General features: G+C 45.4%; 1 protein-coding gene across 2 annotated transcripts in view; it reads left to right on the forward strand.

The window, feature by feature from the left end:
* The window catches only part of Znf697 (zinc finger protein 697), a 29,324-nt gene extending 18,515 nt beyond the window's left edge, over window positions 1–10,809 (forward strand). For both annotated transcript variants that reach the window (XM_046458164.2, XM_046458165.2), the window contains exons 2-3: window positions 4,415–4,655; window positions 6,129–10,809. In XM_046458164.2, the coding sequence (XP_046314120.1) occupies window positions 4,415–4,655; window positions 6,129–7,537 (1,650 nt within the window). In that variant the 3' untranslated portion in view covers window positions 7,538–10,809. The remainder of the gene's footprint in view (window positions 1–4,414; window positions 4,656–6,128) is intronic.

Genomic DNA, 10,809 nt, shown 5'->3' on the forward strand with positions numbered 1-10,809 from the left:
TATTGACTCGAGACTTTGGGGTAAAGGAAGGGGCACAAAAATGTTGTTAAGCTCTAGAAACTGGGATTGGAACAGTCTTGGGGAGATTGCCCAGTGCCACCCTAACTGATGTGATCTGCAGTCAAAGGCTGTGTAAAGGTGAAGGGGATCTTTAGGGGGGTGTGAGTTGCCACGCTGGGGCAGAAGCTGTCTCCTGAGCCTGACCATAGTGCCTCTTCAGATGAACTTACCCGAGTATGTGACACATGACCACAAGAGGACTCAGGCACATTCAAACCCAAACCCAAATGCCTCATTGAGTAGAAGTCCAGAGGGGGCAAATACTTACCCACAGTCACACAGCACAGTGGTTGTGCTGCTCCCAACCAGGGCTCTCTCCCACAGCTTTTTTGTTTCTATCAGTGATTAGAATAAAATGTGGAATTAATTTTGTCTGCTTGGCTATTCCCACTTCCCTGTTGTTCTAGTCTTCTATTCCTTCTGACTAGGGGGTGGCTAGCTCCCTTGCAGATGGTGTTGGTTTGTTGAAGCACCTGCCTGTTCCTCATTCAGCTTTACACCCATATATGCCTCATCAGCTATAAACTTTCCTGCTCTCCTTAGCTCCCCTATGCTGCTAGCTTCCCCCCCCCCCCCCCGGCTCCTTTGTTCATTTGGTGGGTTGTTCATTAAGCCTTCAGCAGCAGGAATGAGGGAAGCTCTGCTTGTACTCATTGAAGGCCATTCTCAGTGAAAACAGCTGTGAACCTGTGTAATTTTTAAAATCAAGAAATAGGCTAAAGTTTACTACAGTAGTCAAACTACTACTGATTGTGTCTCTAAGGTGCCGGTGGCTTTTATAAAACACCAATCTTATATGGTTCTCAAACACCCATACAAGGTAGGAGGGGGCATCCTTGTTTTTAAGGCTATAGTGTCTGAGATTCAGCAAGGTCATGCAACTTGCACAAGGTCATGCAACTTGCACAAGGTCATGCAACTTGCACAAGGTCAAATAGCTGGCAAAGAGCAGAGAATTTGAACCCAGGTTAATCTGGTCACAAAGCCACCAAACTGTCCCTCTACCCACTCATTATCCAACTGTGGCCTTGCCCAAGAAAACATATTGCTAGTTTTTATTTTCAGAATGAGTGGGGAAGGAGTTGGAACAAAGTGTGCTTGAATATCTGCTGACTGACACTTCAGTCACACCACTGACGAGATAACATTTCTGAATAGCAGGTCTTCTAGAATGAGGAGATCACAACTCCTCGTCTTCCTTTTTTTGTTCCTTCTAGAAAAAATCATAGGGCTTTTTCTTTAATATAACTTATGTTATCAACAACATTGGCCTTTTTCCCAGTTAAAAACCGCATGTTTACTGTAGAAAATACAGATGCACACAAAATGACATGACTTTTCAAACTTAGAGAAGCTGCTGAAGAATGTGGGCACTGGCTCTGGATTTCCAGGGTATGGGCCCTGCTCTGCAGGTCTGTGTATGATGTTGGCCTCATCATTTTTGTGTCTGTTTCTGGTCTGTGAAGTTGGAAATAGCCAAACCTCATTGGATTTTTGTTAAGTTTAAATGAGTTGATAGCTGCAAAATCCCCCAGAGGTAAACAAGAGATTTTTAACATTTTAACAAATATTCTTCTAGTCACCCTCTCTGAGCCTGTGTATTCATGTGCAAATATATATGCTAACATACATCTATTAATAAACAAAAGAGGTAATTTTTTAAACCACCTACTTTCATCAGGTTCTCTGCCCCTTCCTTACCCCCACATGTCCTTCTCCATGACTTGATGGTTGCCTAAACCCCAGTGTGTGATGGCATGAATGGAACTGAATACATTTGTTAGGTGTATAGTTTCCTAGTTTTGCACTGAGCAGATTGGAGTAGTTGTGCCATGAACATTGCCTCTGGGTGATAGGAGCTTCGACATTCTTCAGAGCATACCTTTTTTTTTTTTTTTTGGTGGGGGTGGGGGGAGCTCAGAACCTGCCTTGATTCTGAGCGTGGCAGCACTGTGAATTCATATGCCAGCCCTGAGCCGGCCACTTGGACTCTGGCTCTCGCATGCATGTTATCCCCCTTAAATCTGAAAAAAACATGTTTCTGAATTGAACTTCTCTGGTATGACTGCTCTCTTGATTTGCAAGAAATCACAAACCCGATTGTCCTCTTGTTCCACTCTTGCCATTTCTGAGGCGCTTCTTAAGAAGCTGTCCTTAAAATGCATCAGAGGAGAAGCCCTGCTCCTTGCTTACCAGGTTGGTCCCACCTTTCTGGGTAGAGAGCTGCAGTTAAATCTAGGCCATGCTGGGCACTGAACCTTGCTGTTTTATGAGTTTCTAGTGATGTGCTTAATTCCTTTAGTGGTATGAAGTTCTTGCTGGCCTCAAGTTGGCAGAAACCATTGATTAGTTCCCCCTTCCCTACCACCCATCCCCTCCGCTGCCTTCTGACACTAGCAAAGCTGACTGTCGCCTGTCCACACCTCAAGAACATTATATAGAGAGACTTGAGTCCAAGTTTGGCATGCAGAAGGCAAGAGTGATGAGCTGAAGTGACTGGGGACAATAGTCTCTTGTGGGATACACCTCTGAAAAGGTTTGTGGTTTAAGGAGATCTTTTCTCCTACAGCCTAAAAGAAGAATCAGGAGTATTGGGAACCTGGTATTTTAAATGATGTACTTTCTAAAGGAACTCAGATGCATTGTAGGACGCTACTGACAGATCATGCTCAGGCATCCAAAACATTTAAGGGAAGAACCTGATTTTTTTTTTTCATTCTAATCTAGGGACTATATTTTTTCACTGCTGAGAAAAGAATCTAATACGTTATCAGGCTAATATGTATGCAGAATTGTAGAGGAGCCAGTGTGTCTTTGAGGTATGCTAGACCAGCATTAGGACTTAAAAAGAGAATGATGTGAATCTCACATTTGTAAAACTCAAAGCATCAATTATTCTTGGTAGTGTTTTCCAAAGTGATCTCTAATTAGTTTCCTCTTGACACTCTCCCTGTGAGCAAGGTTAAGTAACATTACCCTCTTTGCAATGATGAGGACTCCGAAACAATGAGAGGTTAATTGACAGTGACTTGTGGTCTCTACACTGAGGCTGACCCAGCCAGAGGAATTTCCTCTGCCTGTAACTCCTGCTTTCCACTCCAAAGGGTCTGCAGAGCCAGGGCTGCCTCAGGGAAGACTTCAACAGAGACAGGAAAAGTCTTGCTCAACCTTCATTATTATTATTATTTCTTTTTCTTTTTTGGTAGTACTGGGGACTGGACTCATCAGCCATATTCTTGCATTCCTGTTTGTGGACTGCTGAAGTGGTAGTCTCTTGCAAAGTCATAGTCCAAGTTCCTCCACCTAGAAACCGTTTTGCTGCCTTGAGCCAAGCTGTAGGAGTGATGGATGGCAGAAATAAATTATTTTTGGCTCAAATGCTCAGTCTTGGCAGGGGGCCCTTTGTATTTGAGATGTAAACCTGACATCTACAAAAGGCTTAGGAATCTGATGTTATTTTTCCCTGTAGTTCACATGTTGGCCCCTTCTGTAGAAGGGTTATCAGTTGTCCCTCATGCATGTTCCTGTTAAAGCTTACTTTCGATTCAGATATTGCAAAATATGTAATTAGGAGCACAGAAATGTTTCTAATCTAGGAAGCCCTTGCATCTCTGCCTTCTGCCCCCAACAGACCTGCTAACATCCTTGAATCATCTTGGCTTACAGCTCCCAGCAATGCAGCAGATCAATGCCACAAAGCCAGGGTTGGTGGTGCCACTGAAGACATGGTCTTATGTAGGACGTTACCATACTGATGGTAGTTATCCTTGTGTCCTGACTGTACTTTTTTTTTTTTTGGCTCCATAAAGGCCCTCTCATAATTAGCACAAGTACTCATAAGATTGTTATGGGCTTGTGGAGGGCAAGCTTAATAAGAGTAAGGAAAGCATATAATTTTGAGCTAGAAAAATTGGTCTAATCTTCCCTCTATTTATGAGTTATGGAGCCTTAGGCTAACAGGTCTTTTTTTGAACTTTACTTTTTTTTTTCAGCTATAAAAATGGGGATATCTACCTCATGATTAAACTATAAGGCCACACTAATAAATATGTACTTCATAGACAGAAGCAGACCAAGTCTGGGACCAGTGAGTGTTGCACATGGCCTTAGAATGAGGTTGCTACAATTCGTCCACTACCCAGATGTCCTCCTCTGTACCCAGTTGTTTACCTTAAATTTACACAGGGTGGGGAATAGACATTTGCCATCTGGGACTTGGAAGTCTAGAAATTTTACTGGATGGGGGGAGATCAAGGCCAGACATGGTGAGCAAAGTGGATGCTGAAGTGACTTTTCTGTGTGTTTTGTCTGGAGCAGGGATCCTTGGTCACCACTGTTGTTCTTTTCTTCCTAGATGGAACAAGAAGATAACCAGGGTATGTGTGAACACCAGAACTCAGAAGACAGAGCGATGGGCTCCGATTTTGAGAACACGGAGGACAGGGAAGGGGACCCAGAAGAAAGAGGAATGGGCTTGAATTCACAGGATGCAGAAGAAAGAGGCCACCTGGAGCTGGAGATGGGCTCCAACCCCCAGGAGGAAGCTCTAAGTGAGGACTTCAGGGGAAGGGAAGTAGTGTCCAACATCTGCACAGGTGAGGAGGTGGGAATTTCCCCCACTCACATTCACATCTTGCTTTCTAGAATTACAAACAGGGGCAGCATTATCTTTGGGGGAGCTTTCTAGAGACCATTAAGCAGGATTCTGTACTAACATAGCCTTTCTAGTACTGGTCCTTGGGCACATTATTTTCTTCAGTCCAGTCTGAGGTGGGCTGTGCTGGTAGGCATTGGTGAAGAGGCTCACTCATGGGTACAGCACTTTACAGTACAGATCACTACTGTTAATTCCCAGTTCTAACAGCACTTCAGTTACTCAGGTGACACTGGAAGGGTCGCTGGAAATGAGTTGCTGAATTTAAAGAGTTACTGAGCACAGTGTTGAGCACAGTATCCAGATGCAGGCATACCTCCTCTGCAGACAAGTAAACAGTGTTAAATGACCTGTTTAGGTTCATGTGACTAATTCCCCGAGTGCCCAATTCTTCTACAAAATCCCTTGCCATTCCTGACCTGAGAGCTGGATCTTTATCCACTTCCTGGTTTCTGTCTTTGGGCATTTGTTACTTTATCCAGCTGAGTACATGCCCCAGGGTCAGAAATGAGCTGAAATACTCTATGCTAGGACTGTAAGGTTACATTCCTCACCACCTGACAAAGTCCCAGACTCCCTGCTGCCCTCCCCCACAGTGCACACAGCTTGTGGCCTTCCATAACTGAGTAACTTCCTGCAGTGCCCTCTGCTTGGGGATAAAGTAGCTAAACACTAACAGGTGTGTATCCTTGAAGCAGCCTCCAGCCTGGGCTCAATAGCTCTAGCCTCCATGCACTTTCCTTCTGTCATCACTCTCCTCCCCCATCCATAGATAAGACCAGAAGGTGAGTTTAGTTTGTTGTTTCACCTGAAGCTGTACCAGGATGCAGTTTTAAAAAGCTGGGTTCATAATCATATATGCATGGAATTTATTTGCTTCATTTTAGCCTCCTGCCCCTCTCCCGTGCCACCTCTTTTTCAGACTGCCTTTGAAAGTCGGTCTAGGGCTTGGTTAGGCCAAGTGTTTTATTAATTAATTAATTAATTAATTAATGTGTGTGTGTGTGTGTGTGGTTAGCTATGCCGATCTTTTCTTTTGAGGCAATAGCCTTACAAGGCACTGGTAGCTCTCAAGCAGTGAAAAACCTTTTCTCTGGAGATCGAGATCCCAGGGAGTTCCACCTGGCACAGACTCTGCCATTTCCTGCATTCAGATAGCTCCGCTGGGTGGGGCCTGCGGAAGAACTGCAAAACAAAGTAGCAAAGTCTGCAGAGAGTGTACACTCCTTAGGCCTTTTCTGGGAGGAACCTAGTGGGAGCGGGGCTGGAATGTAAGGGGCTGGGTGGAGATTGGGAGCATTTGGGGGAGGTGCATTACACCTTGGCCCCACACTCTTATTGTCCAAGCTCCTTTCCTCTAGTCTTGTTGAGCGCTAGGTCACTAAGCCCCTCTGCTTTCTTTTCAATGTTGCAGAGGGATTGCTGAGTGAGGAGGAAGCTGTTGCTCTCCATGAGGAAGATGATCAGCCTGGTGTGGTTGACATGGGGATGTTCCCAGGTTTGTCGGAATCAGACAGCATATCCCGGAGTCCCCAGGAAGAGGAGGAGGAAAGTACTGGAGAGAATAGGTTGGAAGAGGAAGAAGAGCAGCCGCCACCTCCCATACTTCCCTGGAGGCGCCACCTGTCCCTGGGAAGTCGCCACCGAGGTGACAAACCTGCTCACCGCCGCTTCCACCGCCTCCACCACCCCATGGCCATGGATCTCGGGGAGCTAGACAGCCTGGTGGCTAGCATCATGGATGCGCCCACCATCTGCCCCGACTGCGGGGAGAGCTTCAGCCCAGGTGCCGCTTTCCTACAGCACCAGCGTATTCACCGCCTGGCAGAGGCCGCTGCGGTAGCCAGCCTGGAGCCCTTCGGCCTGGCGGGCGAGTGCGGAGCTGTGGTGGGGATGATGGGGATGGGCGTGGCGGGGGGCTTTGGAGCTGGGCCCGCACTGGCCCGTCCCCCGCGCGAGAAGCCCTTCCGCTGCGGGGAGTGTGGCAAGGGCTTCAGCCGCAACACCTACCTGACAAACCACCTGCGCCTGCACACTGGCGAGCGGCCCAACCTGTGTGCGGATTGCGGGAAGAGCTTCAGCTGGCGCGCGGACCTGCTCAAACACCGGCGCCTGCACACCGGTGAGAAGCCCTATCCGTGCCCGGAGTGCGGTGAGGCCTTCAGCCTCAGCTCGCACCTGCTGAGCCACAGGCGTGCGCACGCGGCCGCCAGCGGTGCAGGTGCTGCAGCGCTGCGCCCCTTTGCCTGTGGGGAGTGTGGCAAGGGCTTCGTGCGCCGTTCACATCTGGCCAACCATCAGCGCATCCACACGGGCGAGAAGCCTCATGGTTGCAGCGAGTGCGGCAAGCGCTTCAGCTGGCGCTCGGACCTGGTGAAGCACCAGCGCGTGCACACAGGAGAGAAGCCCTACATGTGCTCAGAGTGTGGCGAGACCTTCAGCGTCAGCTCGCACCTCTTCACGCACAAGCGCACGCACTCGGGTGAGCGGCCTTATGTGTGCCGCGAGTGTGGCAAGGGCTTTGGGCGCAACTCGCACCTGGTGAACCACCTGCGCGTGCACACAGGCGAGAAGCCCTTCCGCTGCGGCCAGTGCGAGAAGCGCTTCAGCGATTTTTCCACGCTCACGCAGCACCAGCGCACGCACACCGGCGAGAAACCCTATACATGCATTGAGTGCGGCAAGAGCTTCATCCAGAGTTCGCACCTGATCCGCCACCGCCGCATCCATACTGGCAACAAGCCGCATAAGTGCGCAGGCTGTGGCAAAGGCTTCCGCTACAAAACGCACCTTGCACAGCACCAGAAGCTGCACCTGTGCTAGGGTTAGGTCGGAGGGAGGTCGCCCTCTGTGAAGCATGTAGGGAATAGGTGTCCTGGGGACAAACCCTATTGAAAGAAGTAGGGAAGGGGCGGGAGGGGCAAGCTGAGAGTGACTGAGGAGCCTTTGAGTGTTAAGGAGTCCCCAGTAAGAGTTGTTATTTTGGGGTGCTATATTTTTGCCTGCTTCCTCTCCAAGAAACTTTTGGGAGATGTGTTTGAGTAACGACTTCCTCAAATATACCCTGTAGGGAGTGAAGGGGCTTGGAGGAATAGGTGATTTGAGGACCTTGAGGAAGGGGGTTTGGAGAGTGGGGGTGGGAAACAGGATGGCAGGCAATAGAGTAGATTGGGCTACAATGACCTGGGGGAATCAGGGGAGGAAGTATGGTTGGAGTGAGAATAAAGTATAATGCGGGTATAAATAATTCTGAACTGGTCCAACCAGGTGGTAAGCCAGTGTTTGCCCTGAGCCCCCAAATCAGCTATAATCGAGGAGACTCTTGTCCATCCTGAAGGAGAGGATATTTAGTATACTCTTCCTTTCTCTGAGCCACAGTTAGCTGCTATTTTGAGGCATCCAAGGGAACCTGGGAAGAAAACTACACAACCTCATTTCAAGGGGCGACTTCTAGGGTGTAGAAATACATTTGTAACTGGTTCTTAGATCTCTTGAAAAATCCTGCTCTTGCTTCTGATTCCTTGGTACTGCCTTGAACACCCTCTAACTTTGTGCTAGGTCAAAATCATCTACGTGGTTGACCTGCCCCTTGCCCTGTGTCAGGTGTGTGCCAGGCCCAGTATTTCTTTAAGGTGTCACTTGTGATCAGGAAAATGGAATAATCTCAGCTATGTGTGACTTTCCCCTTCCCAGGTCAGCTTGATGTCTGTGTTTCAAGTGAACCCCAGATGGTAAACTGCTGTCCTAATGATCTGCTACAGAAGTCAGTTAGCTTAGGAGGTTTTTCTGGCAGTATGTGAAAAATCCAGGAAAGCAAAGTTCACAAGTTGGAATGCAAGGCTCCTTTGTCTTTTTGCCTTCAATTTGCATGTGTGCCCTGTTACCCACTCACCCCCAACTCCATTCATATTGATGAGGGATCTAGTTCAAGCAAGAATTTCTTTTTTCCTTCATGTGGAAGCACAGTGGAAATCTCAAGGCTTTACACAAAGAGGGCAAAGTCAGGGAGAGGTGTAAATGCAAAATTGCCAAATAGCACAAGCAATGAATGTTTTCTAGTTGTTATATAGATGCCAAAATAGCACTTTTGTATTTGCAAAGTGCTTTATGCTTTTTAATGATTGTTAGTTGTTTCTCACCTCTTTGTGAGCTAAATCAGTATTATGACCTCTGTCTTAGGGAAAGCCTGGGGGCAGGAATATGGCAGGCTGACCTGAACAAAGGCTGAGGACAGTGTGAAGAGGTATGGCCTCACCTTTTGTGTTCTCCAGCTCAGCTGCTAGGAAGACATACCTGTCATGATTTATATATATAAATAAGGACTGAACATTTTTACCTTTGATTGAAAACTCAAAGCTAGCCTAGAAGGGCCAAAGATGTCCTTATTGACAAAGCTGGTCTTTGTCACCTAATTAGAGTGACCTAGTTATGTTGCATTTCTAGTAGAGGGCTGTAGTTAGATGACTTTTGTATAGATTTCAGTTCCATATGCTGAAAGTCCCTTCCCTAGGTTAGCCTTTAGAAGTTAGAATTGTGGGAAACAGTATTGTTTTCTTCACTAACATTTGTTACCCTGTACTATTCATAGAAGCATCTTCATAAACTGTTGGACACAGTTGAAGGGGGGTGGGGATAAAGCTACAAGACGGTTTTTACAGTTTTAGCAAAGTTTCTGTGAATGCTAGTAATTTATACTTGATCTGTTGTATTCTAGCAAAGAACTTTGGGGACTGTGGAAAAGCATGTTTTTGTCATTATAAGAACACTGAAAAAAATTCTGCAAATTCTGGGTTTGTGTGTTGCTTGTTGATCTTGCCCTCTGAATTAGTTTACTGCTATTCATAAATACAAATAGATGTTCATACTAGGGATAATTTCAAAATACACTAATTCTTTTAAATTTTCTTTTAATCAAGAGTTATACCAGCAAACTACATTTCCATTATTTATAATGACTCTTGTAGTCTAAATTGAATACCAAGTGTACAAGATCACCTAAAAATAATGTAGCCACTTTATAGGTAATCTTATTCCTTTATTTTTTTTTTCCCCATGCACATCTACCTCTTCCATCTGTTTTAAGTTCTTTCAAGTCTGTGCCTGTGAAATCTCTTCCAACTTTTGATTACTCGTGGATTGATTATCTACTTTACTGGTTGTTTGGTCTTTTGCTGCCGTCATTATGCACAGTCTCATCAGCATCAAATATATTACATATCATCAGCAGCTTTGAGAAGAGGGTTCAATGGAAAGTGAATATGTGAAATGAAGGCAGTAGAAATCCTTGAACTTCATTTGCCTCTGTTCTTTCTATTACCATGGATAAGAGAATCAGTCATCATGTCAATGTCTTTTCTATGAGCAAAGCCTTTAGCAGAAGAAAGCTGTATAACCATCAAAATCCCACTCCCAGGGTGTATTTAATTTGTGAGTCCATTTTTCTTACACTTCTTCAGGGAAAATACCTGCATTAAGTGAGGTTAAATACATTTAGGAGGTTGTTTCTTGTCTTAAGTTTTAGAATAGTAGTATTTTTTCGGTAAACCCTATTAATTGTAGTTCATCCTTGATGGTGTTAAAGATTCCTTACTCCAACTTGTTGATGATGATGGAGGCAAATGAATTATTAATATTTGTTCCCTGGTGAGTTTGGTCCAGAGTAGGCTTCCTCTGCTGCCCTTCACTAAGCAAAACCTGGAGCAGTTTAGACGTGAAATGGTTTTGATTAAATCTTGAGTTCTAAGTTGGAAGAAGAAAATGAGATGTTAACCCTTTGAGCCGTGTGGTCTCTGTACAATCAAGAGGCTGTACATATGTGAAAAAAGTACAAATTAAGAATCTGTGTTCATAGACAATCTGAACTGTGTTTCTGAAGTTTGTGCACATTTTTCTTCACTGTAATGTTATTTTACATCTGTTTGTTAAAATAGTAATTTAATAATCTTAAGAGTAACAGGTTTTATGTGAATGTGCTTGTGTATGTGAGAATTGCCTTGTTTTCAGGTCATTTTATTTAATGATGGTTCCTTGGACAGTATTCTAATGTTCATCAATCAATATGGAATATTTGTCATTAAATCCTTATCAGTCTTTTA

This window comes from Marmota monax, unplaced genomic scaffold (genome assembly GCF_021218885.2).
Source record: "Marmota monax isolate L192 unplaced genomic scaffold, Marmota_monax_Labrador192_F-V1.1 WCK01_AAM20220418_F8-fsc00087, whole genome shotgun sequence".
Lineage (NCBI taxonomy): Eukaryota > Metazoa > Chordata > Mammalia > Rodentia > Sciuridae > Marmota > Marmota monax.